The 25714-nt window shown below is 48.0% G+C and overlaps 11 protein-coding genes across 11 annotated transcripts; 7 read left to right on the plus strand and 4 right to left on the minus strand.

Moving 5' to 3' along the window:
- Positions 1–10: 10 nt before the first annotated feature.
- Positions 11–1590, minus strand: F9C07_1880650 (acetyltransferase). The gene is made up of 3 exons (XM_041294874.2): positions 1195–1590; positions 622–1018; positions 11–546 (listed from the first exon to the last, which is right to left on the minus strand). The coding sequence occupies exons 1-3, from the start codon at positions 1383–1385 to the stop codon at positions 457–459; spliced, it is 678 nt and encodes a 225-aa protein (XP_041150518.2). The 5' UTR covers positions 1386–1590; the 3' UTR covers positions 11–456.
- F9C07_1880649 (Isoprenylcysteine carboxyl methyltransferase family-domain-containing protein) lies at positions 1591–2781 on the plus strand. The gene has a single exon (XM_071508462.1). The coding sequence runs from the start codon at positions 1796–1798 to the stop codon at positions 2645–2647; it is 852 nt and encodes a 283-aa protein (XP_071367059.1). The 5' UTR covers positions 1591–1795; the 3' UTR covers positions 2648–2781.
- A 134-nt stretch (positions 2782–2915) lies between these two features.
- F9C07_5985 (putative peroxisomal membrane protein Pex17) lies at positions 2916–5160 on the minus strand (the record flags this gene model as incomplete). The annotated part of the gene is made up of 4 exons (XM_041294875.1): positions 2916–3473; positions 3526–3974; positions 4030–5027; positions 5087–5160. The coding sequence occupies 4 exons, from the start codon at positions 5158–5160 to the stop codon at positions 2916–2918; spliced, it is 2079 nt and encodes a 692-aa protein (XP_041150520.1).
- A 362-nt stretch (positions 5161–5522) lies between these two features.
- On the plus strand, positions 5523–5993 carry F9C07_5986 (uncharacterized protein; the record flags this gene model as incomplete). Its single annotated transcript, XM_041287272.1, has 2 exons — positions 5523–5812; positions 5873–5993. The coding sequence occupies 2 exons, from the start codon at positions 5523–5525 to the stop codon at positions 5991–5993; spliced, it is 411 nt and encodes a 136-aa protein (XP_041150521.1).
- A 270-nt stretch (positions 5994–6263) lies between these two features.
- Positions 6264–8354, minus strand: F9C07_2229835 (WD40-repeat-containing domain protein; the record flags this gene model as incomplete). Its single annotated transcript, XM_041294876.2, has 4 exons — positions 6264–7685; positions 7760–7960; positions 8018–8133; positions 8261–8354. 4 exons carry the CDS (start codon positions 8352–8354, stop codon positions 6264–6266), a joined length of 1833 nt encoding a protein of 610 aa, XP_041150522.2.
- Positions 8355–9341: 987 nt separating this feature from the next.
- Positions 9342–11789, plus strand: F9C07_2201065 (sterol O-acyltransferase; the record flags this gene model as incomplete). Its single annotated transcript, XM_071509500.1, has 7 exons — positions 9342–9377; positions 9439–10462; positions 10490–10664; positions 10730–10935; positions 10983–11127; positions 11257–11392; positions 11502–11789. The coding sequence occupies 7 exons, from the start codon at positions 9342–9344 to the stop codon at positions 11787–11789; spliced, it is 2010 nt and encodes a 669-aa protein (XP_071367060.1).
- A 185-nt stretch (positions 11790–11974) lies between these two features.
- On the plus strand, positions 11975–15648 carry F9C07_2281110 (uncharacterized protein). The gene is made up of 2 exons (XM_071510481.1): positions 11975–13168; positions 13244–15648. Exons 1-2 carry the CDS (start codon positions 12747–12749, stop codon positions 15192–15194), a joined length of 2373 nt encoding a protein of 790 aa, XP_071367061.1. The 5' UTR covers positions 11975–12746; the 3' UTR covers positions 15195–15648.
- Positions 15649–19772, plus strand: F9C07_2146324 (ankyrin repeat-containing protein). Its single transcript, XM_041294863.2, has 8 exons — positions 15649–16025; positions 16076–18178; positions 18235–18293; positions 18353–18394; positions 18499–18603; positions 18650–18947; positions 19016–19425; positions 19504–19772. Exons 1-8 carry the CDS (start codon positions 15887–15889, stop codon positions 19603–19605), a joined length of 3258 nt encoding a protein of 1085 aa, XP_041150526.1. The 5' UTR covers positions 15649–15886; the 3' UTR covers positions 19606–19772.
- pyrG lies at positions 19744–21021 on the plus strand. Its single transcript, XM_041294864.2, has 3 exons — positions 19744–19814; positions 19888–20110; positions 20176–21021. Exons 2-3 carry the CDS (start codon positions 19954–19956, stop codon positions 20850–20852), a joined length of 834 nt encoding a protein of 277 aa, XP_041150527.1. The 5' UTR covers positions 19744–19814; positions 19888–19953; the 3' UTR covers positions 20853–21021.
- A 168-nt stretch (positions 21022–21189) lies between these two features.
- F9C07_2229842 (mitochondrial carrier domain-containing protein) lies at positions 21190–22314 on the minus strand (the record flags this gene model as incomplete). The annotated part of the gene is made up of 3 exons (XM_041287275.2): positions 21190–21971; positions 22038–22230; positions 22285–22314. 3 exons carry the CDS (start codon positions 22312–22314, stop codon positions 21190–21192), a joined length of 1005 nt encoding a protein of 334 aa, XP_041150528.2.
- Positions 22315–23595: 1281 nt separating this feature from the next.
- F9C07_5994 (permease of the major facilitator superfamily) lies at positions 23596–25639 on the plus strand (the record flags this gene model as incomplete). The annotated part of the gene is made up of 8 exons (XM_041294883.2): positions 23596–23836; positions 23891–23986; positions 24054–24198; positions 24252–24312; positions 24364–24783; positions 24841–25189; positions 25249–25429; positions 25489–25639. 8 exons carry the CDS (start codon positions 23596–23598, stop codon positions 25538–25540), a joined length of 1545 nt encoding a protein of 514 aa, XP_041150529.1. The 3' UTR covers positions 25541–25639.
- Between the last annotated feature and the right edge of the window lie 75 nt (positions 25640–25714).

Raw genomic sequence — 25714 nt, forward strand, 5'->3', positions numbered from 1 at the left:
GTACTACTTTTAGTTACTTCTTTTAGTATTTAATTTTACCCTGTAATCTTTCCCTAACCTTAAAAAGCTCCCGAACGAAGATCCACAGGAACATTCCACGCTCTAGCTTCCGTGCACGACTCCGTGTACAATTGATAATTGCTGATATGTGGGCCCCATTGGTCTAGATTTCTAACTTAGGTCTTGTTGCTATGTCGACCTTTAGAGACATATGCATCACCCCATTCCTTAATGCAATGAATGAATGTCCGTGCTACATTGAAGTGTAGCTACGACGGACTTGTGTTGACCTTTCAGAATAAGATCAAAGTTAAAAAACATCGGCTTTGTCTCTTATATACAATGAAGAACCGTATCTAGAAGAGAACACAATGATCTACCAGTGTAACCTTCTAGAGAGCCTACAGGATAGACAAGAACCTATAAAGTAAATCAAGGATGGTGGTAAAAAAGCGCCTAACTTGACGATTCCCCCTCCATTGCGGTCTCAATCTTTCGAACAACCCTTGCTGGATTGCCCAGGGCCAAATGAAAAGCAGGGACATCCTAGGTGATTTGCGCACCGTAAGTATCGACAGAGTTCGGGGGAGGGCAGGGACAGGGAGGAAAATATATCCGTACCTTCGTGACCACACTTCCAGCTCCAATAGTTGCACCCTTCCCGATTGTCACCCCGGGGAGAACAGTGACATTCCCGGCCAACCAACAATCCTCACCGATATGGATCTCCTTTCCCGATTCGGGGCCTTTGGTCCCATTGCGCAGGGCAGGGTCCAAAGGGTGAGTTCCGCTGTACAGGTGCACATTGGGACCGAACATGGTCCGTGCCCCGATCGTCACCAGACAGGTGTCGATAATGTGGCAGTTGGCATTGATAAAGACGCCTTCACCCGCCTTCACATTAAACCCGTAGTCCATTCGGATGGGAGCCTCTATCCATGGTTCATTCTCGAAGAGAGCTTCATCTTCCTCTGGGTCGTCCTTGAGGGGTGGGAGAGGGGTTTTGTCCTGGACAAGACTGGACCACAGTTAGTTTATGTATCCCGTGTGGTAGCGCAACTTCTGACTTATGGGTCGGCTGTCGCAACGATGAGAGTATAAAGACGTCTATCTTATATGGAACACGAGATGGGGGGAGATTGAGTATGGATTGCGTATGCAAGGGTCGTTTGTGCAAGTGCTTCCCGTACTCACTCTCTCCAAAGCTCTACAAGACGTCGACGAGGGACATCCTCGGCGTGGTTGAAGCGGCGACAAGCTTTAGTACAGCGAGATCGAGCAGCAATTAAATCCGGGGTAAAGGCATAATAGAGCTCGCCCTGTCGCATCTTCTCCCGGTTGGCTAATCGGGCTTCTTCGGAGTCCATTTTTAAAAATAAATTCATTGACTGTCAATAGATTTTTGAGAAGATACTTGGTTGATTTAGGTGTCCATCTCACACCACTCACTAGATTGGCGGGGGTGCCTGGACCTTTTCTTTGTCTGGCGGCAAGAACCAACCAGACAAACTAATTTATGGCGAAAGTTGAATCTTCATTCATATTGTTCTCCGTCCGACTCATTGTTCTTGTCTGCATTCTCTAGCTTCAACATTCTCTCACTGAGAAGCTTCAATAGAGCAAGTTCATTGTTGTATATCCACTCAATCATGACGCATTAAATCCCTGAGCTGTGTCTCTCCCTCTCTCTTCTCCACTGCGACGCCAATCAACCACTCGCGTCTTCTTACACAACCGCATCTGTTGCGGATCTCTAAAGCACGAGGAAAAGCAGTCAAATTTCATATTAGACAATATGATGGCCCAAAATACAACTCCCTCATCCTCTTCCATTCCTTTGGACCCTATACTGCCCAACTCGAGCTCCTCCTTCTCCATCAACCGAACCTCATCAGCAACGATGCCTACCTCAACATCCAAACCACCTCCCCTCGACCCCTCCAACTACCCCAATGGCAAAAAGTCTCTCGCCGGAATTTCACTACGTGCATTCCTAATCGGCACGACCCTCGGCCTCTCCATCTCCCTCACCATTGTCCTCCGCTTCCTTGAAACGCCCCTTTGGCGTATCCCATTCTTCCTCGCCTCCCTCTCCCTCTTCCACTTCCTCGAATACTATGTAACAGCCGCCTACAACACCCGCTACGCCAGCATTTCCGCCTTCCTCCTCTCTTCCAATGGCTGGGCATACAATGTCGCGCACATATCTGCCGCCCTGGAATGTCTCCTAGCCCATCGCTTCTGGCCGACCGCCGCCTACCTGAACTGGGGAATTCTCGCACCAGGCCTAAAGATTCAGGTTGTGCTAGGCCTCGTCTTCATGATTGTTGGCCAGGTCGTTCGCACGTTAGCGATGGTGCAGGCGGGAAGTAACTTTAACCATACGGTGCAGGTCGAGCGGAAGGAGGATCATAGTCTCGTTACGCATGGTATCTACGCCATGCTGCGTCATCCCAGCTACTTTGGGTTCTTTTGGTGGGGATTAGGGACGCAATTGGTGCTGGGGAATGTGGTTTGTTTTATTGGATATACCTTGGTGCTGTGGAGGTTCTTCTCTAGTCGGATCTTTCGTAAGTTTTGTCCCCTACTCCCTTACTTCTTTGTTCGCATGTGTGTTGCTTTGGTACTAATATGGATTTGTGCTTAGGGGAAGAGAAGTTCTTGATTGCCTTTTTCGGAGAGGACTACGTTGAGTATAAGAAGAGGTCGTGGGTGGGAATTCCAGGCATCCATTGATTATGTTTTTGCTTGAAGTGTTGATCTGAATTCTATGTGTCTATAGAACTGTATAGAAATCGTATCTGCCTTAGAGACAGCTGTATAAAACTGCGATGGTATCAAATGTTACACCGAACGCCATGCGCTACAACGACTAGATCTAAAGAAACCCCCATAATATGTACAAACCAAGAAACTTAGAGTTTACTCTCTCTTTCCGGTGCAACTCCTCCAACTGCACCGCTCATATAAGGGCCATGGGGGTCCGATTCAGCAGCACCGGGTTCGTTACCAAAGAGAACGAGTTCACGCCCACCTTTAGTGCTCCACCAGGCTACGCAGTAACAAGCCCGCTCGACATCCATCTCGCCACTACTCAAGGCCTCCCAGAACCGTTCAACGCAAGCGGTACGCATCTCAGACTCGCGAATAGTATTGATAAGTTGGGCCGTTAAGGGCAGCCATTCTTCTAAGTCTTCCACCCGAAGGAAGCTCAGACCATCGATTAAAGAAAGTGTGAGAGCAGCTTGCTCCGAGAGCGGTGGCGTCTTGCTGGTTTCTGATCCAGCTCCATGGTCGGCAGGTTGCGGTAGGATCTTGTTCGAGGCGTGCAGTGCCCGGTCGTGAAGGACTTCAAGCAGAATAGAGGGCAGGTGACGTTCCGTGTTTGCAATTGGCGACGGAGGAGCAGTGACTTGGAGGACGGTTCTAAAAGCGAGGCGGAACTGGCGGATGGACAGATTGTCTGGGAATACCTGCAAAAACTTGATCAGTACCAGAGTTTTCTCAGTGTTTGACCTGACTTACAGCAAAAAGATTGTCAATGTAAAATGGAAGATGTTTGGCTGCTACCTGTGCGTTCCCTGGAATCGCAAACACTGCGAGAACCACGCTATGTGCAGCCTCGAAAATCTCAAGAAGATTGTTATCCCCCCCGGCGGGCAAGTAGGGAACCGCGGCGCAGACGAGAACATCTTCGCTGAATTTTGGAGACAAGACGGGTGTGAAAAGTTCTGATGTATTCAAAAAGTATAGATCGAGGCATCTTTCAAGGGGATGGGCGGGGATTTGGCCGATTTCGTTCGGCTTGATGCTTCGCAAGAAGTTCTCACTTAGATCCGGATATTGCGCGAGAATATCCACCGCTGTCAAAGTCACAAACATATGTTGAGACGAAGTGTTTTGTCCAACACGAGACGTAATAAAGTACAAGTTACGGAGTATGTGAAGCGCTTGCATCGATAGGAAAGGTGCACCTGAAGTAGGGTTAGCTGAAAGAGTCATCAGTATATAACTTGCACGACAACTGACTTTTGTTCGCAGCCAAAATATGATCGTTGATGATTCTCCCAAGAACAGCTCGAAGGACAATCACGGTCGAATACAAGCTGTTGCGAAGTAGTTTCCATAATCCTGGGATAGTTGTCTTCAATGATTCCGCATCCAAGAAGTCCACTTCCTCGGCCTTGTCAACTTCGGATAACTTATTCTGGCGCCATTGGATCATTAGTGTGCGGACAAAATCCGCAATATGATCGACTGACCGCGCAATGAGTCCCGGGTCATGCACATTCTCAATTGCATGTGCAATAAGTCGGGACAGTGGCCCTAGCGCCGAGATGAGGGGGCTGGAGGAAATTGCTGACACGCGGATGAAAGTATCAGATTGTGCGGACCATTGGAAGCGCTTCCCTGGTGCCTCAACAATATCTTTATCAATTGTCCCTAAAAAGTATCCTCCCTCGAGACCCTCCGGCGATGAAAATGTCGCATCTATCATTACCGGCAATAGCCGGTCGTAGTTAAGGTTGCTCCTCTCCAAGTCGGACAGCAATGGAAACGTATAGTTCAAGACCATAGTGATGCAAAGACCGTCGATCTTGTTGTGGGGATCTAGCTCTTCGATAGCAAGCTGCGCAGCAGTTACAAGGGCCGACTCAAGCTTTTTACGGACACTGAGAGGCAAGCCTTGTCTATCCTGTGCTTCAAAGCCTAGAAGGACTCCTCCGATTAGAAGCATATGCCTCCAACGCGGAGATTTCTCGTCCGCCCCACTGACAACAGCTTTGACCCATGCTTCTCGTTCTATCTTCACAGGTTTAGTGTATGGTATCCTTGGGTCATCGGATTCTTCGTTTCGGATGATGGCCATGGCGGCTGTGTTGAATACACTGAGTATCTTCCGGCAAGCGTGGAGGTCGACTGCATGATCCCATATTGAAGGGGCCACAAGCAGTTGTGATGCAAGCAAACTAATATTCAATGGATTTGCGAGCACTGACAAGAGGCCGGTAGCCGTGGGGAGCAGGCTGAAGAATAATTGTCAGCTGAGGCCAATGATCGGGCGATAGAGCGGGTGTTAGCATACGCAAATGCATCTTGAAGTTCGGATGCAGATTGGAGCGATCGTAAAAGAGCGCCCAAAGAGCGCGCTGATGCCATCTTAGATCACAGGAAAGCTCGACTTGAGGATAGGGACATGCAAGGAACAAGATGCAATGACACTTGCCAAAGGCCGTCGTTTTCGGCAATTGGAGTAGACCACAGGTCTCCAACGCTATCAGTTACCGCGGAGGACCCCGGATCACCTGCCGAGGTTGGGAGCATCAAGGCAAACAATGCAAACCGGCCATAGCTCCGAGCTAAAACCTAAGACGACTCTCCCGTGATCACAACGGAGACACCGTACATTTTACGCTCCATAATACACTAAGCTTAGCTCGTCCCCACTACGCTAGGTACCATGGTAGTTGACTTTCTCTCGTGCAGCTGCCCCTGTTGACAAGGCGACCTTGTCAGGACAAATGACCGACAACCGTGTCCCAATCAACTACCAGACACCAGCGTTCCCATCGCTCTATGATCCCTTTCCTCGACCAAATGCTGCCGTCTACTACCTCTACTATACCAGGGACATTTGGCGGTTCACGCTCTACTGGACCCTGATATTTTACCTGTCAAGCCATTTGTCGGTGGCCGCTTGGGCCCTGGCGATGCAAGGCCGAAGTTGGCGGATATGTATTGCTATTCCACTAGTGTACGGTATTATAGCAGGATTAGAGGCGCTTCTAGCTGGGAGTATTATTGGTTTAGTGTAAGTATATATGGAGCACCAAGAGTTATAACCGAACTATGAAGCTAATTCGGGAATCAGTCTGGGCTCCGTTTATGAGGCCGGTAATTTTAGGATGTCGACGTGGATTCCCATGATATGGGGTGGCATCAACATGCTGGTCCTCATCTTATCGAGCTTTCCAATGCAAGGTGGACTATAATCCGTACGCTTTGACACAGTGCGCCCTTCATGGGATTGAGATTTGAAACATGCCTCAAATACTGGCATTATAAACGGAGAACGCGATGCACTGTGCATGCGATTTTTACTTTCTATCGAAAGAATCGAAAAGTCCTTTCAAACACCGATTTATAGTACAGCCGGAGGAATTATGTGATACTCTTCAAACATATGCCGATGCTATCAGAAAACCCAAACAAGCTATCTGCCATTGCGCCAATCGTCCCTAGGCCAACTCAAAACATGCATGTCATCTTCCATAAGGATTGTCGGGTGTATTGCTACCCTGCAAACCAGGGAGGCCTCCGGTACCCGGTAAGGGGGAAAAGTGTTGGGGAGCGAAATTCTGCGGTAGTGGAATGCCCTGTGACATGAGCTGCTTTTGAAGCTCTGCAAGGTCAACATTGGCGGGTGGCGTTCCTGAGAGAGCAGGAAGCATGGGGAACCCGGGAAATCCCGTGTTTGGAGGAATACTATTGGGTTGAGGGGCCCCTTGGGTAGACAACAAAGCGGCTAGGCGGTTGGGATCCATTTGAGGCATAGATGAAGGTATACCGGCTGATGGTGCTGGTGGCGGCTGGGGAGCGCCAATACCTGGTAGTAGTTGCGAGCCTAGCCCGTCGTTGTGAGGCGTTCCGCCAGGAGGTGCGATCTGTATTCCAGGAAGAACAGACCCGGTCGGCTTCCTCTGATCAACGAGGCTCTCGGCTTCATCCTGTAATTCTTGTTCTTCTTCCTCGCGCATTTGTCGCCTTCCGAAACCCCTACTCCAGGTTCCCTGGGCCTCGGCGGCCTCCTCTCCGATATGGAATCTATCTTTCATGTAGCTAGTCTCTCCCGGTCTTGCTCGAGACCAAAACCGAGTGAAGTTGTCTTTCGAGCCGGACGCAAGTATATGGCCTAGTGGATGCCAATCCAGTGACCAAATAGTAGCGCTATGTGCATACTGGACCCGGTGGGCAGGGTAGATTACTTGCGCAGGTGTGTTCGCAGGATCCGGACTGTCGTAAGGTGCTATTGTCGGAATCTGTCTAGAGGGCACGTTCGGCTCGTCAAGAAGGTAATGATACAGCGAACCGTCTTCGCTCCCCGTCGAGATGAGTGAGCTGTGGATGGGGTGCCATGTTAGAGAAGAAACAGGCTTCTCATGTCCACGAAGAATACAAATGTCCCGCATCATACGTAGATCGAAAACCCTGGCTGTCTGGTCACGAGATGATGTTGCGAGAAGATTTTGATTCACACGCGAAAACCTCGTTGCGGTTACTGTGTTCTTGTGGCTATGGAGTGTTGTCAAGCATCTTGCTGTGCGGGGATCCCAGAATTTGACTTGGTGGTCTTTCGAACCAGAGACGAGAAGTCCTTTCGTAGGGTGCCAATCGCATGATTTGACGTCCCAGTTATGACCGGTAAGGACGGTGTCGGCGGTTCTTGAGGTGAAATCAAAGATCTTCAGAGTCGTATCGTCAGAAGCGGAGAGAAATTTCGTATCGCTGGGAGACCACGCAAGATCTCGAACCGCATCATGATGCGCGTCATCAATGGTCTCGACATTGTTGAAATTAGGCCGCCAATATTTTATATCACCTTTTTGTCCGCCCGAAATTAACCAGTCATGGCTGTGGGACCATGCCAACGAAGTAACTCCAGCTTGCAGTTGGTCGTAATGTGCCTATCTCCGTGGTCAGAAGAGATCCAGGCAATCGGGAACTGAAAGGATGAGGAAAAAGGGAGGTAAAATCATACGTCCATCACAGTCTCGAAGTTAAATGCTGTTCCATTCCATAGCATAAATTCTCCAGTGTGCCCACCCGTCAATAAACGCCTCCCTTCCGGGGTCCATCTCACGACTGTGATCGGCTTCTTTGACTTTCCAATGGATTGGTGTAGGTGTCGTACGGGGATGGTATCCACAGGGGAATGGATTCGTGCTAATGGAGGCAGCATCTGCAATAGGGGAAGTGAGTTAGTCGACGTCTTTTAAGGCAGGGTGTTGCTGTTTACATCAACTATGTAGCTTGCGCTTGGCCTCTCTGTCTCCATTCGGTGGCCGCCCTTATATCTTGGACGCCGTGTGCGCATCCATTGTACGAGTGACGATCCATAATCAGTGACAAGCCCTGTTGAATTGGAGGCTATTAGCTTTCCACAGTGGTTGAATGACGGAGCAACAGAAAGAACGGGAAAAAGAAAAGAAACTGGTATATTAAGGAGAAAACGAAATTCAAATCAATGAAATAAACGTACGTGGTCGCCGTGGTCCCACAATTCCACCCTCATAGGGTTTTTGAGGTCTTCCAAATGGCTGGGAGTCGGCCCCAGAGTCGTCGTAAAATGCCATCACAAGCAAGCTATTCTCGGTTGTAAAGGAAAAGAAGCTCACGGAAGTTTGCGACCATTGACCGAGTAAAAGATAAGTGGAGCGGAGCGAATGACAAACAACAGCCCCTCAAATGAGGTGACAGGGATTTCAGCTAGAACGGTCTTTCCATAGCGTGCATGCGGCTGGTAGAGTGGATGGATTCTTGTCGTGAATGTGGTTGATGATTTGAATGGGAGCAAAAGCAACTTGACTTTGGGCCGAGCGCGCGGCGGTGATGATCATTGGCCGCGGGACACTAAGCGGCAGAGCAAGTAATGATTAGCACCAAACGGCTCTCTCAATCCCGGTCGCCTCAAGAGGCCTTTGCTTCAACCACCGTTGCAATGCGTCCTTGCCAGCCCCGCTGTGCTGCTCCTGGCTTGTCTCATTGTTTCCATGCTATAAATACCCTCAATTGCCCTGTCATGATCAACTCTTCTCTGGTCCGGTCGCTGGGATTGATATCCTGTATTCTAAGCTATCCCCGCAATTGACCTCACATTCAATCCCGTCGCTTCCACGCGGCTTGACCAAGCCTTTCGTGGTTTTTATTTTTATTTTTTGCTTTAGGTCGTTGTGTGCTCATTGTGGATTACTGCCGGGTTTCTCCGAGATTATATGAAGATGGATGTTACAGAGAAGGCATCTGCGTCAAGCAGCGATGTAAATACCCGCGGCGCGGTTTCGTCCTCATCCTCTGAAGTCATGAACGGTTCTTCTCACACCAGAACTTCACCTCCTTCGGGAGAGGCCAGCGGAGTGCCCAAAGGGAAAAGGAGGAGCAAGTATCGGCATGTGGCAGCCTACCACTCGAAGTCGCAACACTCGAGCCTAAGCCGAGAATCCAATGTTCCGACTAGTTTCCTCGGGTTCCGAAATCTGATGGTGATCGTCCTGGGTACGATGTTTTCCTTTTGGGCAACATGGTGATCTATGAAGCTGATTTTTCCCCCGGGATTAGTGGCGATGAATCTCCGATTGATTATTGAAAATTCTATGAAAGTAAGTGTTATCGTAGAACTAAGTACCTGGGGTAAACAGAGCTGAACGTTTTATCGCATAGTATGGCGTCCTCATCTGCATTAGATGCCATGACTACCGGAAACAAGATGTCATCCTTGGTTCAATGCTCTTTGTCATTGTCCCTTGTCAGCTATTTATTGCATACGTTCTTGAGTTGGCTGTAGCAGGGCGAGTCAAAGAAACTGTTGGCCGAAAGAAGAAAGACAAATCAGCTGAGGATGGCGAGCGTGAACAACGTGAATTCCGGACGATTTGGCGGTTCGCCTTATCTTTTCATATCCTCAATACCTTGCTGAATCTCGCGGTGACAAGCTATGTCGTTTATTATTACATCCATCACCCAGGGATCGGGACGCTCTGCGAAGTTCATGCGATTATTGTAGCGCTCAAGAATTGGTCCTATGCATTCACCAATCGTGATCTCCGCGAAGCGATGCTTAATCCATCTGCGGAGTCCGCCCTTCCCGAGATTTACTCTTCATGCCCTTATCCACGGAATATTACGCTTGGGAACTTGGTGTACTTTTGGTTGGCACCCACGCTGGTTTATCAGCCAGTTTATCCCAGGTCACCCGAAATCCGATGGTCGTTTGTGGGCAAGCGCATGTTCGAATTTACAAGCTTGTCTATATTCATATGGCTTCTCTCCGCCCAGTACGCTGCTCCTGTCCTGCGAAATTCTATTGACAAAATCGCTGTCATGGACATTACTTCCATCTTTGAACGAGTGATGAAGCTATCTACCATCTCCCTCATCATTTGGCTTGCTGGTTTTTTCGCTCTTTTCCAGTCATTCTTGAATGCCCTCGCTGAAGTGCTGCGGTTTGGAGACCGAGAGTTCTATCTCGACTGGTGGAACAGCTCCAGTCTTGGTATGTACTGGAGATCTTGGAACAGGCCTGTCTATCTCTTCATGAAGAGGCATGTGTATTCGCCTCTAATTGGGCGGGGATATAGTCCTTTGACGGCAAGCACTGTTGTCTTTCTAGTTTCCGCTCTTCTGCACGAACTGCTTGTGGGGATTCCTACCCATAATATGATAGGTACTGAGATGCCCTGCGAATGTTTGTTCCAAGCTAACCGATAACAAGGCGTCGCCCTCGTAGGAATGTTATTTCAGCTGCCACTGATCGCCATCACCGCCCCATTAGAAAAGATGAAAGATCCTTCGGGGAAAGTAATTGGAAATTCAATATTCTGGGTTAGCTTTTGCGTGGTTGGACAGCCTTTGGGGGCACTGCTGTATTTCTTTGCTTGGCAGGCGAAGTATGGCAGCGTTAGCAAGATGACCCAGGGATGATCTTATCTTATAGTACATATAACAATGATAGATGTGAGATGTTCAGTCGGCCACCGTTATTCAAATCAGGCACAGTAGTTACTATCCTTATCAAATTGTTCTCAGAGTCCCTCGGTAGAGTGAGACGGAGAAAGTACACGTATCTCATATGGATGCCTCCCCTGGCGTTGTACTTTGATTGGTTGTCAATCTGCAACCGAGAGGCACTAAAGTTCAATGTTATACATCACTCGTGTTGTAGAGCCTACGAGAAAGAACGGCCCCAAATGATTAGAAATGATTAGTGGGCAATGTGAATACGGATGTCGGTTCGTCGGCACTCCGAATGGAAATCAACTTTGCCGAGTTCCTGACGTCAAAGAACCCAGCACTATTTATGCTTCTAGATCCCACGGCACCTCGAGAAAACAACCAAAAGATCAATCAACAGTCTACTCTTGATTAATATTTAATTTACCCTCCACAATGGTCGCGATAACCGTTCCCGACAACTACGGGTAAGTTTATTCCCCATCCAGAAGGCAACAAGACCATCTTTGACTAATTATGAGCTTCCAGTGCCGTTATTGGCGTCGCGCTTGGAGCTATCCCTGTGCTCAGCTTTATCCATGGATTAGTTGTGTCGGGTTTCCGCAAGGAAGCCAAAGTTCCCTACCCTCACACCTATGCGACTGTCGAACAGTGCAAGTCGAATGTAATACCTCCAGTCTCCCCTCACTGTCCCACTTACCACGACTTTCAGAATGAATTATCGCACAGACATAAGCAACCTCGATAAGAGCTAACAGAGTATGCGCCGATAGGCTAAAGCCGAACAATTCAACTGCGCTCAGCGCGCGCACGCCAACTTCCTCGAAAATGCTCCCCAGACCATACTCTATACTCTGGTTGCAGGTCTGAAATACCCCCAGCTGGCTACCGCTCTTGGCGCCGTCTGGTTCGTGGCTCGCTCGCTCTTCTTGTACGGATACGTGTACTCGGGCAAGCCACAGGGTAAGGGAAGGTTCCTTGGAGGATTTTTCTGGCTTGTGCAGGGAGCTTTGTGGGGCCTGAGTGTATTTGGTGTTGGAAAGGATCTTATCTCGTTCTAATATCCCATTTCTGGAAAACAGCTGGTTTGTGGCGAAGCCGGGATTTGATGTCTTTACTCGGTGAACTTTGCAACTAAAAGCTCAGGTTAGCGGCTTCATAGGTATCATATCTCAATGTATAATATTCTATATGCTATAGAGGCCAGTGTGCATTAGTAAGGACTAGCATTCTTATACATCTGGGGAGTGTATAGGAAGCTTGGCGCCGCGTTGCTTCAGTGGAATTATGTGAGGGCTCTAAACGGATGGAGTAACCCATACAATAATTTAGGTAGTCGTGTGCTACTAGGTAAGTATAGTAAATGCGAGCGACGTGTTCTAAAGTTGCAAATACAGCCTAAACTAGAATACTACTGCACAACAAAGCGACATGCGAGAATCCAAAGTATGTGACGCAAGGCTATCAGTCTCAAATAGGTTTCCTTTAATCGGTAATACTAAACCGACCGTATAGTAAGCTTGGAAGGAAAGCATTTAATATCCCTTGAGCCGGAGCTCTGTTCACAATTAAGCAGATCACTTAGTCGTTGGCAAGGCGACTCGAGGAAGTGGCAGCGAGAATCCTTGCACATAGGAATAAAGAATGAGCTATCAAGAGGCTCTCATGCAGCCACACTGCTCACTCAGTACATGTATTTCCTCCGCAAAAACGTGATATAAATGTTGACCCGCTAACTTCCGGGCCGTGACGGGGCCCATGTGCACTACAACAATCAAGGACCAATAGAGAACTAGGAAAGCAGGGTGATCCTGCATTTGTCGGCGGCTAATCCATATAAATGTGACCGCGTGAGGTCCAAGCCTCCTCCCCCCCGACAATGCCCCTAGATAGATAAGAGCGGTCGGTTCTCGAATACAACTACCCAGGAATCATCAATCTTCTGCTTGGCTCCGTTTATATGTTCTCTTTGCTACTTTGGCACCCGAAAGCGAAGCTTTATCAGGTCTTCTAGTACGATGGACCCGCTCTCGATAGGCACAGGTGTTATTGCGATCGCGACCCTCGCTGCTCAAACATGTTCCGCCCTCTCGGACCTGAGGTCGCTTTGCCAAAGCTTACCAGGTCGGCTTCATGCGGTGAACAATGAGGTTGCTGACCTTAACTTCGTCCTCTTCCAAGTCTCCCTAACTATCGAGGACCGAGCTTGTCTTCCTGAAAACAACTTGTCGGCCCTCTCGCATCTTTTGAACCGCGCAGATGTAAAATTGCATGAGATCAAAGACATAGTCGTTCAACTGACCGATGCTTGCCGTGCTTCTCGGAGCCCCATATTCAAAGCACACGCATGGCGAAAAGAACAAGGCAGGCTACAAATGCTCCAGGAAGATATCAGGACGATCAAGGCAAATCTAAACATAATGCTTGGTGCTTCTAACTCGTATGTGATGCAGCGTTGGTTTTACAGATAGCAGATGAAGCCGGGACAGTGTGCTTTGCGGCTAACTGGCTATAGACAAGACATGACGAAGATCCGTCTTGATGTGGAGGCTATCTCCGCAGTAACATTACAGTCGTCGCAAGAGCAGACACTGCTCAAAGAGAACTTTTTGGATGGAATTTCTGCCGTTAATGAGCGCATAGCTAGAGTCGAGGAGATGTTGCAGGTCCAAGCCAGTCAAGTCCAGGCTAGCCAGTTCAAGCAGGTGGGATCGTTGTACAACGTGCCTCCTGCTCGTAGGCGACGACATCAGCCCACCAAAAAAGAGACCTACCCAAATACGACACGTTCGGAGGGGATGGGTGTTCGTGTCACACCATTTGTTGTTACTTGTCGGCCAGGTTGCCCATGCGCTTGTCATTTACAGCGGAAATCAACCAGCCCTGCGCTCCTAAACCGTGTTCTTGGGCGTCTTTTCGTTGGATACTCTGGGCTGCCATTTCTTAGCCCCAAATGCAGCTTTCAGGCGTGCGAAAAGTCGCGCGCAAGTCAGGTTAGTCTAGAATATTGGTTTCCTTTGGGACTCCTGTCGTCTTCAATAGTACGATTGCAAGTGGGATACCAGCCCAATATAGGAACTCTATTACAACTTGATACGCTGAGGAGGGTGCCAGATACGGCACAGTGTGTCAGCTATGCCTTGAATGGTGACATCGAAGGACTGAAGTATCTTTTCGAAAATGGCTTGGCTTCTCCTCGTGATGTAAGTGCCACACGAGGCTACTCAGTCCTCCGATGGGCTCTGTATGGGAAACAATACGAAGCATGCAAATTCTTGATACAGGCAGGTGCGGATGCTGATTACAGGCCCATTGCTGCTAGCGACAATAGTCCAAGGAACAAGGCTTGCCATTTCCTTCTTGAAGGTGGACTTCCCGATGCTGCAGTTGAAGCTCTTCGCGCAATAACAAAGAACGGTTATCTAGAAGATTTCTTAGATGAAGCAGGATTCACCAAGACACACAAAATAATTCTGGGTCTCTCTTTCTCGAGCCTGGAAGACGAGATATTTCAAAATCCGGACGATGTCAACGCAACAGATGCAATGGGACGCACGCCGTTGGCTTGGGCAGCCGCACGAGGAGACCACCGCGCCATTGTTACAATGCTAGGTCATAGTGCGGATCCAAATATTATGGATGTCCAATTGTCCGGTCCATTGTCGAATGCAGCATCTCAAGGCCACACTGTTGCCGTCCGTTTACTGTTGGAAGCTGGAGCGCAGACCGACTTTCCCTATCCTGATGGGGAGAAAAAGGGTAGTCCCTTGAATTGCGCAGCCCGCAATGCTACCGATGTCTTACTATTGAAAAGTCTTCTTGACTTTGGAGCGGATGTAGATGCTAGTGGAACAGATGGAAGAACCTCACTGATTCACGCAGCTAGGACCGATAACGCTAGTTTTGCTATGTTGTTACTGGAATATGGAGCAGATATCAATGCCATCTCTGCCGACGGATCAACTCCCTTGACTACTGCGATCACCTATAACAGCCATAACGTATTGCGACTGATCCTTGATCGGTGGCATGAATACTCTACTTGCCCGCGCCTCAAGGGACCCCATCTTCTTCAGATAGCAGCATTGTATGCTGATCTTGAGACGGTTCGTATTTTGGCAGCGACGGACCATTTCAAGACGAAACATGACAAACAATACACGCTTGGGGATTTTGGGAATCGTCTACGGCAGCGCCCTGATCTGACCGATGATCTAGCTATGGCTTTTGACGACCTTCTAGGCGTAATAAACCACGTGCCAAGCCAAGAGGACAAGCAGGATAGCATTTTAAAGTCTGGCATTCTCTCTTGTTTCCCTTTACGTATCAATGCAAACTTCGGCGCAGTGGATCATGACCCCAACAGTGCTTGCAGTTCCAACGACAGCTTTTGTGATGCATTCGAGCACATTCACCTTTCAGCAGAAGATAATACATCTTTGGAGAAGCACCCCCTTGTCCATTAGTGTCTCCAACCATCAACATCTGTGAAGGAGGCTTCGATATAAAGATGAGGAGGATTCGGGCGAGCTGAGGGCATTCACGACGCCTTTCATTGAACCGCCTTGCTTAAGTTCTTTTGTGAAATAGAGTTCGCTGGGGTGATTTTAAAATGCATTATAACAATCCTGGATGTGATTCAATTTCGCCTTCAATGCATAGCGAGCCAAATATGTTCGTAGTAGTGTTGTGTAAACCAACAATTAGATTATGTCTAGCATAATATTATCAGTCAAATAGTACATTTACGGAGTTATTAAAGCATAATCAGCCCACAGTGGTAGTTGTAGTAGTCAGGAGACAGGGTAGGTAGCTACTACGTAGTAGGCTGTCGTTCCACACTTGTGGAGATTCCGACTGCCATGCCCATTCGAGATCACGGTGTTGGCGCCATGAGACAAGCTTGGACAAACTAGGAAGTTGCCGCGGGGTTCCACCAATCAATCAGGCTGATGAATGCTGACCAGTGTACTACCTACTACTAGTAAATAGTTCTCATTTATAAAGCACTTCTTCGCCCCGCGCCCGCCGATAAAGCATATGAATAACGGCTGTCAACCGAGTGCCGATGTTTCATGTGTAAAATCGGTTTTAAAAGGCTAGGCAGCGCCTAAAGTTTACTTCTTATTTTGTTGTGCGTTGTTTACATGAAGTGATCATGCGGTTTGGTCTAAATTACCACCGGTACCAGGTGCCTGAATGGGCACCATTTTATGTACCTTATCCCTTACTGAAGAAGCTATTAAAGACGGCTATCAGAGCGGCGGACCCTGCAACAAATCAGCCCGATTTCAAAGGTCCGTTACTCTCTTCTTTAACTTAAAGGCATTATTAACACGATTTGTAGAGGTTTATACCTGCCTTGAGCATAATATAAATTCCTTCGGTATCTTTCACCACGAAAACTATGATATCCTAAGGCAAAGGGTAGAGGAGTTGCACAATCAACTAGCACCCAAATCAAAAACTTTGTCAAAAACAAAGGATATAAATTGCTATGAACTAGAGAACATCCTCAAAGCCGTGATAGAGCTCCGTAAGGATTCGGAGAAGTTGCAGTGGTATTATCGAGTCAACAAAGAAGCAGTTCAGAGGATCTATGCCAAGCTCGAGAAGCTTTGCCGCTCGACCGGGCACACTGATGAAGGTCATAAAGTGAAGTGGACCGATTTGGAGGCTGATCGGGATGTATCATGGTTGAAGTATACTGGAAGTCTAAACGAACTGATGACTGCTATCATCCAAATCCGTTCTGATATGAAGATTCAATCAGGCAACAAATCCTGTCTGGACAACACCTCCAGCCATCTCTCTGCTTCCAGTGACCCTATCAGAGCTTTGGATCGCGCTGTGATAGATGATGATGTCCCAAAATTATCCAAGATGTTGGAAGAGACGTACTCGTGTAATACAACAACGAGCCAATGCTTCCAGGAAATTGTCTATGATCTAGCAGGGAGTTCAGTGGTCTATGGTTCTAAGCGGGCTGCTGCCTTTTTGCTTTCAGAAGCATTCTCCCGATATCATATTACGCTAGATCACAGGATATTGAACCAAATGATTATAATTTCTGGTCGGCAACAAGCTTTTGAAGAGTACACTGCATCTAGGATGTGTTCTCAGTGCAGCTGTAAAGACTCTTGTGGTAAGTCAGAGAGTAACCTGTTCTCCTTGGCCGTCGAGCAACTTGCGCTCGGCGGAAAGGACGTCTTATTGGAAAAGGATGCTTTTGGCCGTCATCCGCTCCATTACGGTGCAATTTACGGCTTGCCAGGTATCTGTGAATTATTACTGGACTTGTCTCAAAAGTCGGGTCAAGAGTATCCCGCACGCCTCATCATGTCGTTGGACTCTCAACGTTTTACGCCACTGCACTACGCAGTGATCAACAACCACGCCCTGGTCATAAAAGCCTTTTTGAAAGCTCTCGAACCGATGATGCAAACAAATGACGAATCCAGCAAATACATCTTGATCGATATTCTGAGGGATCTTCTTGCCATAGCAATCAAATACCAGTATGATGACATAGTCCGCCTGTTTGCCAAGTTTCCGCGAGAGTTTCATGACGAATCTAGTCATGGAGAGACAGCTCTCTATGTTGCGGCTCGCAGTGGAAAGGAAGAATATGTGGACATGCTCCTTAAGCATGGAAGTTTTCCAGATCTTGATATCCCAGAGACTGTGCATGGCTGGACTCCTTTATTCATTGCCTGCGTAGAGGGTCACCACGCCGTGGCTAAACTCCTTTTGGATGCGGCAGCGAAACAGGACATTCATGATTATTCCGGGTGGACTGCCAAAGAGCATGCAGCAGTAAGAGGCCATCTAACTTTAGCCGGGATGCTCACTTCATTGGGTACTGAGGATTCTCTCGGTGGGCCTGCTAGCACACTTATACAGCCAATTCGTCGAAACACCCAGTCATTTAGGACTGATTGTCACTACCTAATCATCAATTTGGGTGTCCTACAAAGCGGAAAACAGGTAAAGGCTGTTGAACTGAGAGAACGCTCTCCGAAGGAGCTAATCTCTATGAATGCTGGCTTCTTGATGGAAATTTCAATCTCAGAGAGGGGAAGCATAAGGGAGCTTGTAGAGCTACCTTCATTGACTGATATGACCCACGAACCTTTCGTTTTCCCAGTCACGGATCCGGACAGAGCCTGGCTATCTTTCAAGTTTCTCCAAGCTAGCTCTACATTGGCAAAGGAATATAACCTTTTGGGGGGTGGTACGGCTCTGATAGGAAGCCCCGGCGATCATTTCGGAGAAAATCGTGAAAGCCTCATCAGAGAACGTACCGTTCCTATCCTTGAGAAAGATACACTTGATGTTCTGGGCAAGGTCACTTTTACTTTTGTCATCTCTAAACCAATATCCTACCGTGCCATTCCCTTGGCCAGACCCCTTGTCGTTGAAGAAGGGGTACAGCTAGTGGGTCATAGAGGTACGTTCTATATTATTACTTCCTCCTTCTCCACAATAGACCAGTAACGTGTGCAGGTCTCGGACAAAACACAGCCAGCCACAGCTATCTTCAAATAGGAGAAAATACTATAGAGGTACGCATCATTTTCTTAACCATTGAAATCAAATCCTGCCTACCTAACATGGGATTTAGTCATTCCTTTTGGCATCAAAGCAAGGCGCCACAATCGTTGAGGTAAGAATGATCTGCCAATATGTGAGCGAGTGCGGCTGACAACTATGATAGTTTGGTAATACAACATCTCACGAATCGTACCTTGCATGTGCACTAAAGTTTAGTCAGATGTACAGTTAACAAGAGATCTCGTGCCCGTCATATACCATGACTTTTCTCTGAGCGAGTCAGGGACTGATATCCCTATTCATGACTTAAATCTTGATCAGGTCCGTATCTTTGAGATTGATTTGAACTGATTCTCACCCATCAAAGTTCATGCACGCAAGCAATATCCAGTCGCCACGAGGGGATCCCGTATCTGTGCTTGGGAAAGCGAATGCACAGCCTATATCCACTCAGGTTACTTCGACTAAGCCACGATCTCGATCATTAACTAAAGACCACGAGAGGGGAACTAGGGAAATCCGTGATAGAATGAAGTATACAGTTGATTTTGTCAGCAAGGGATTCAAACCTAATACCAGAGGTGACTTTATCCAAGATTCCTTCACGACACTGGAAGAACTGCTTGAAGAGCTGCCTGAGTCAATCAGCTTCAATATCGAGATAAGTAGGTTATATGCTGCCACTGGTGGTTCTCCACTTGCGGGAGACAAAGCTAACAACGTCCCAATGAAGAGTACCCCAGGCTTCATGAAGCTATAGAAGCAGGTGTAGCACCAGTGGCTATTGAAATCAACACCTTCATCGACAAAGCGCTTGAGAGACTCTTTTCTTACGGCAACAAAAAACGGACCATTATCCTATCCTCATTTACTCCCGAGATCTGCATTTTATTGGCCATCAAACAACAGACGTACCCTGTGATGTTCATCACTAATGCCGGCAAGCCTCCAGTTACGGATCGAGAGATGAGGGCTGCCAGCATACAGTCCGCTGTTCGATTTGCCAAGAGGTGGAATTTATCTGGCCTTGTCTTTGCATCTGAGGCGCTGGTAATGTGCCCCAGGCTTGTCAGATATGTTCAACGATCAGGATTGATCTGTGGATCCTATGGATCTCAGAACAATATACCAGAAAATGCGAAGGTAAGTGCTTCTATATTGATCCTTAGTGCTTTCAAACTGTGATGTAGAAGTTGCTCGGTAGCTGATTAAATATTCTAGACCCAAGCCGCTGCTGGAATTGACATTATTATGGCCGATAGGGTTGGGCTTATTGCTATGTCCCTGAAAGGATATCAAAAGCAGGCAAAAAGCCAGGCATAATCCCCGCGTGGACGGTACCCTAAGGATAGGCCCTAATCTTATCTACATGTGACTGCATCGATGTGTTTGGTCAAAATGAGGCATGTGGCTCACCCCACAGGCGGAGAAACGTGTGGCTAGTGCATGACAGTCCCCTCCATAGATTCAATTTAATTTTTCGCGGCAATTGTCGTGCAGTTTGTATCTACATTTCATTCCATATATCAAGAGTTAGTAGTTGGACATCCTGATTATTTTGTCTAATTACTGAAAACTCGAAGTACTAACCTACTAATAAGCCAGTTTCAACCACTAAGTGCTCATTTATACAATATTTGCAGAACCCCGCGCTACCCCTCCATCGCCAACATGTCTTCCAAGTCGCAATTGACCTACAGCGCACGCGCTAGCAAGCACCCCAATGCGCTCGTAAAGAAGCTCTTCGAGGTTGCCGAGGCCAAGAAAACCAATGTCACCGTTTCCGCCGACGTGACAACCACCAAAGAGCTGCTGGATTTGGCTGACCGTATGCGCACCGGGGATGCCACTTACATGTGATCTAGTAATGGTTAATGGTGGATTATATAACAGGACTCGGTCCGTACATTGCCGTGATCAAAACTCACATCGATATCCTCTCCGATTTCAGCGAAGAAACCATCACCGGTCTGAAGGCCCTTGCAGAGAAGCACAATTTCCTCATCTTCGAAGATCGCAAGTTCATCGATATCGGAAACACAGTCCAAAAGCAGTACCATGGCGGCACTCTGCGTATCTCTGAGTGGGCCCACATCATCAACTGCAGTATTCTGCCCGGTGAGGGTATCGTCGAGGCTCTGGCCCAGACTGCTTCGGCCGAGGACTTCCCCTACGGCTCCGAGAGGGGCCTTTTGATCCTTGCGGAGATGACCTCCAAGGGATCTTTGGCTACCGGTCAATATACTACTTCTTCTGTTGACTATGCTCGGAAGTATAAGAAGTTTGTGATGGGATTCGTCTCGACACGTCACCTTGGCGAGGTTCAGTCTGAAGTTAGCTCGCCTTCGGAGGAGGAAGATTTTGTCGTCTTCACGACAGGTGTCAACCTCTCCTCGAAGGGTGACAAGCTGGGACAGCAGTACCAAACTCCTGAGTCGGCTGTTGGACGCGGTGCCGACTTTATTATTGCTGGCCGTGGAATTTATGCTGCTCCTGATCCCGTGGAGGCGGCGAAGCAGTACCAGAAGGAGGGATGGGATGCATACCTGAAGCGTGTTGGTGCGCAATAAGTAGTGGTGGATACGTACTCCTTTTATGGCAGTATGTCGCAAGTATGATGCGATTTATAAATTCAGCACTCGAAATGACTACTACTATGTGTCTACGACAGATACCCTCTCCGTACGAATAAGACACCTGCCTCGATATATGGACAAATTCAAAATCAGGGTCAAGGGTCATGTTTCAAAGTCACAACAATCTCCAACATAGACGAGAATTTGTACCGGAGTGTCTGAAGGTGCAGCTGGAGATTGGTCTATTTTCTTAGAGTGGGGTATCACTAATGTACAGTCGGTCACTATCGTACAAACAATCACAATTATATACAAGATTTCCCACCACCCCCTACTCTAACACGGCACAATTATCCATCGAGTCAGAGCCTAGCCACCATTTGGTGCTCTCGTAGAGACCAAAGTATAATCCTGATCCGACAGCGGCCATAAACGTGTTGATAGCACACCCTCGGAATAGTCCTCTCGGGCCATCTGTTCGTACAATCTCCCGTACGGTATTGATCATCCTTTTCTTCTGAGGTGCAGTTGTATCTGCAGCATCGAGCATGATTCGTGTCCGGACCATATCCATGGGTGCTGTCAAGACACTAGCTATACCGCCCGAGACCGCAGCACTTATTGCGGCTGTCGCTGCAGCCTCTCCGATTGTCGAATGGGCCTCTTTCTTTCCATACTCTCTTGGTCTTTCTAGCACCTTCTCTCGATCTCCGAATCTATATTCAAAAATTCGATACCGAAAAGACTCGTACAGAGGCATCTGAATCGCCGACACTGGCAAGCTATGCGCCACAAGAGCCGGGTATCCGCTCCAAAGCTGTCTAGGGTTGATAAACTTCTTGAAAGCTAGCCGTGTCGCTTTCTGGGCTACACCACCTACCCTTCCCCCAGCTACAGGTGCTGATGCGTCTGGATGGTGTGATTGGATCATCTGCGCGTTGTGTTTTAATGCATCAGCCGGAGCAAAGACTCCGCAAGCAGCAAGATCCGCAACGGAGGCTGCGCAAAAATCGGAAAAGAGCCGAGCTGAGCTAGACTCATGCGTTCCAAGTTTTTGATGTATGACTTGGAGTCCTGACTGTGCATACTCGTATGTGATGAAGAATGCGCCCGCTTTGACCCGTTATTTTTTGCTCAATGAATATGAGTTGGGTAAGGATAATGTTGGGTATCACCAACCTGTGGGAAATGAGGCAGCGGTTACGCTCGCGATACCTTGGTAAAGGCCGCGGAATATCCCTGGGTGTCTCCATATGCTGGTTCCTGTGTTGGTTCTCAGGAACTGCGAATATTCGCGAGACTGAATGCGGGTTTTGATCGTATCTAAGGGATATGTGAATAGATCTAGTGAGAGGGATGCGGTTGTGCTTGCCTAGTTCCCTCAGGTTAATGTATGCTGTTTGTCCAAGGGGGTTAGAAAATATACCAGCAATATACTAAGTGGCTCGGCGGCCATATTATTTGTCGATAGAGGCGGGAGGACGAGGATGTTCAATCGTGGATTTTGTAACCGTCCTGGCACACATCACCTTACAAGGCTTTGAGTTTTCGTTCTATAATTTGAGACAGGTCACAGTCGATTGCCATATTAGATTACAGCAACGTAGGTAGACATTAGGATTGATGCCAGGCAGCGAAGTTTTTTTCACTATTGGATGAGTTTATTCCGGGCTCCGCGGGAACCGATTGGGGTCTGACATTTCTGGAAAATCCCCAAACATATTTCATTTTGTCTTTGCGGACAGATAAAACGCTTTCGATTCCGATAGTAGAGGTATATACACATCGAGTGTAAACAGTATAAGCATATAGTCTCTCGGTTTGTTAGCGGTTTTGACGCATACTAATAAATCATCGATAACTAGTACTGCTATCGATAAGCTCCTTGACGGGGAAAGGTAGCAGGACCCACTGCAGTCACTTTAGTAAGTGGATGTCAGGATGATAAGGAGATATAGAGATATGCAGCTGATAAGCTTAGAACGTGACCTGAAGGAAGACATTAAAATTAGATTACGGGGGGGAAAGAAGACGATCTTAAGGTTCTCTATATAACGTCCGAGATATCTCCCGATGCTCGTCGGCTTCATATTTGAACGCCGAAGTGGTTCGCCTCAGCTGTGGAGAAAGTACGAGGTGGTATTTGGTTTACCCTATCTCTTGTTACTTCTCTCCTCCTCTTGGCAGATGCAGATCGACAAACCAGTGAGACTGGAGAAGGGTAAGCTCCCTTGGCGGCGGAAATGTCCGCCAGATAAGTGAGGGGACACAGTGACTTGGTTATCTTCTCATTGATTCAACTAGTGTTTGTTTCTCCTCGTGATAGAGATACTCGGCTGTCTTATCCAATGGATCCAACATCCCATCGCCTATCCTCTTCTTCTCCTCTTTTCCCCCTCATTGTTTATGCTCCAACGTACGGAATTTACGCGGAACCAAAGCCGCCGTTGCTTGCGTGGGATTGGCCATGGACGATAAGCTTGCCGTCATAGTGGACGCACTACGACTAGTAGTTTGGCGTACCCCAGATAATCGGCGGCTTATCTGTGGATGGCGGTTGTGCCGATGAAGTCTAATCGGCCAGCTCAGATAACAATCGTTGCATTCTCTAGTGCCACGACCCCCGCGGATGAGGAGGTGTGCGCACATATGTAAGGCATTATCGCCATCCCTGGCGACCTCCTTGATTCTCTCCTCCCCTCTTTTATTCCTTCCCATACCAAAATATTAGAAAACAATGGCGGATGAGAAGACTTCCCCACCTACCACCGTCGATGTGGAGAAAGACGTCAAGGGGCACGTCGATCCAGTGCTTAAAGAACATGCCCAGGATGCGGATGAGGCATTGAAAGCCTTTCAGGAACTCCACGGCGAAGCGATCGAGCTCGATGCCGCAACAAACAAGCGACTTTTAAGAATAATTGACTGGCATATGATGCCGATTATGTGTTTTGTATATGGAATGAACTACTTGGACAGTATGTTGTTCTTCGCCTCTAACCTCGGCATTGATAACCCTTAACCCTGCACAGAAACAACCCTATCCTACGCCAGTGTCATGGGACTTAAATCGGACCTGAACTTGAAAGGCGACGAATATCAATGGCTAGGCAGTTTGTTTTATTTCGGTTCGTCAAACAATGGCCCTAACGTGGAAACACACTACCAGTTAAACTGACACGACTTGGACTGTAGGATACCTGGCATGGGAATATCCCACCAACCGATTGCTCCAGCGCCTCCCCTTGGGTAAATACTCTGCGGCTTGCATCATCATTTGGGGAACCATTCTTTGTTGCTTCGCCGCTGTCAGCAATTATTCCGGAGCCATCGCTATTCGGTGGGACCGCACTCTGCCACAATCACCAACAAAGGCTGACAATTCCTCGTTAGTTTCTTCCTTGGTGTCTTCGAAGCCTCTGTTACACCAGGCTTTGCTTTGTTGACCTCACAGGTGCGTTTCAAGCTCCTCCATATAACAGCAGTTTCTGACCCTCTCGCATAGTGGTACACCAAGAGTGAACAAAGCAGCCGCGTCAACATCTGGTTCAGCTTCAACGGCTGGGGACAGATCCTGGGAGGCTTTGTGGCGTACGGCATCGCGGTTGGCACAGAGAGACACGGGTCAGCCATCGCTCCATGGAAGATTGTCTTCCTTTGCACGGGTCTATTAACCGTTGCGCTTGGTGTTATTTTCCTCTGGATAGTCCCAGATAGCCAACTGAATGCCCGCTGGCTAAAGCAAGAAGATCGTGTTCTCGCCGTCGCTCGCGTCAGAGAAAACCAGCAGGGTATCGGAAACAAGCACTTCAAGCTCTACCAGGTCAAGGAAGCACTCCTAGACCCCATGACTTGGGCATTCTTCTTCTTTGCACTTATCGCCAATATTCCCAATGGCGGTATCACAAACTTCTTCAGCCAGCTGGTGAGTGCCCCCTTTCGTACTAGACTAAGACCCAATGACTAATTAAATTACCGCCAGATCACTAGCTTCGGCTACACTCCCCAGCAGAGTCTCCTGTATGGTACTCCCGGCGGTGCGGTTGAGGTTGTCGCTCTAGTTCTCAACGGTTACGCCGGTCAATACACAGGCCAGCGACTCCTTTGCAGCACCGGCGGCCTAGTCACTGCCATAGTGGGCATGGTCCTCATTGTTGCTCTCCCCCTATCAAACAACGTCGGACGTCTGATCGGTTACTACATGACCCAAGCAAGCCCGACTCCATTCGTGGCCTTGCTCTCGATGGTCTCCTCCAACGTCGCCGGTTATACTAAAAAGACTACAGTCGCTGCACTATTTTTGATCGGCTACTGCGCAGGAAATATCATCGGTATGTCCGTTTCATTTTGACCTAGATCCGATCGGAAATTAACAGCATCATCTGTATAGGTCCTCAAGTCTTCCGCCCCAAAGATGCCCCTCGCTACGTGCCCGCCGAGATCACGATCATTGTCTGCTGGGGCGTCTGTTTGTTTCTTTTGGCCTTCATCTGGTGGTGGTATAGCAAACAGAATGCTAAGAAGATTCAGATCACGGAGAGCTCCGGCTACGTGCGACTGGAGAATCAAGAGTGAGTGTCGTCCCTATCTTTTCTTCAGCATGAAGTATAGGTTACTAATTGGTGTATAGATGGTTGGATCTAACTGATCGGGAGAACCATGAATTTCTTTATTCGTTGTAGATTCTTTCTTTCGTGTATATGACTTTGTAACGCAGAATATTATGACCTTTATCAGCGACTAGTGTATATATTTCATGCAATATCGATATTACTTCATTGCTACTATCTCATACAGACAACATCAGCCCCATATCTCAACGGATTCTGAATATACGGAGACAAGACCGTATTATC

This window comes from Aspergillus flavus, chromosome 7 (assembly GCF_009017415.1).
Source record: "Aspergillus flavus chromosome 7, complete sequence".
Lineage (NCBI taxonomy): Eukaryota > Fungi > Ascomycota > Eurotiomycetes > Eurotiales > Aspergillaceae > Aspergillus > Aspergillus flavus.

What these genes read in the sequence shown, in the direction of transcription:
- F9C07_1880650 (XM_041294874.2), bottom strand. Translation starts at nt 1,385, where the DNA reads ATGAATTTATTTTTAAAAATGGACTCCGAAGAAGCCCGATTAGCCAAC. An exon ending in CTTGTAGAGCTTTGGAGAGA is followed by an intron (nt 1,019 to 1,194) that starts GTGAGTACGGGA and finishes ACTGTGGTCCAG; the next exon opens with TCTTGTCCAGGACAAAACCC. An exon ending in CTGGAAGTGTGGTCACGAAG is followed by an intron (nt 547 to 621) that starts GTACGGATATAT and finishes CAAATCACCTAG; the next exon opens with GATGTCCCTGCTTTTCATTT.
- F9C07_1880649 (XM_071508462.1), top strand. Translation starts at nt 1,796, where the DNA reads ATGATGGCCCAAAATACAACTCCCTCATCCTCTTCCATTCCTTTGGAC.
- F9C07_2146324 (XM_041294863.2), top strand. Translation starts at nt 15,887, where the DNA reads ATGCGGTTTGGTCTAAATTACCACCGGTACCAGGTGCCTGAATGGGCA. An exon ending in AAATCAGCCCGATTTCAAAG is followed by an intron (nt 16,026 to 16,075) that starts GTCCGTTACTCT and finishes CACGATTTGTAG; the next exon opens with AGGTTTATACCTGCCTTGAG. An exon ending in ATATACCAGAAAATGCGAAG is followed by an intron (nt 19,426 to 19,503) that starts GTAAGTGCTTCT and finishes TAAATATTCTAG; the next exon opens with ACCCAAGCCGCTGCTGGAAT.
- F9C07_2281110 (XM_071510481.1), top strand. Translation starts at nt 12,747, where the DNA reads ATGGACCCGCTCTCGATAGGCACAGGTGTTATTGCGATCGCGACCCTC. An exon ending in ATGCTTGGTGCTTCTAACTC is followed by an intron (nt 13,169 to 13,243) that starts GTATGTGATGCA and finishes AACTGGCTATAG; the next exon opens with ACAAGACATGACGAAGATCC.
- pyrG (XM_041294864.2), top strand. Translation starts at nt 19,954, where the DNA reads ATGTCTTCCAAGTCGCAATTGACCTACAGCGCACGCGCTAGCAAGCAC. An exon ending in GCTGCTGGATTTGGCTGACC is followed by an intron (nt 20,111 to 20,175) that starts GTATGCGCACCG and finishes ATTATATAACAG; the next exon opens with GACTCGGTCCGTACATTGCC.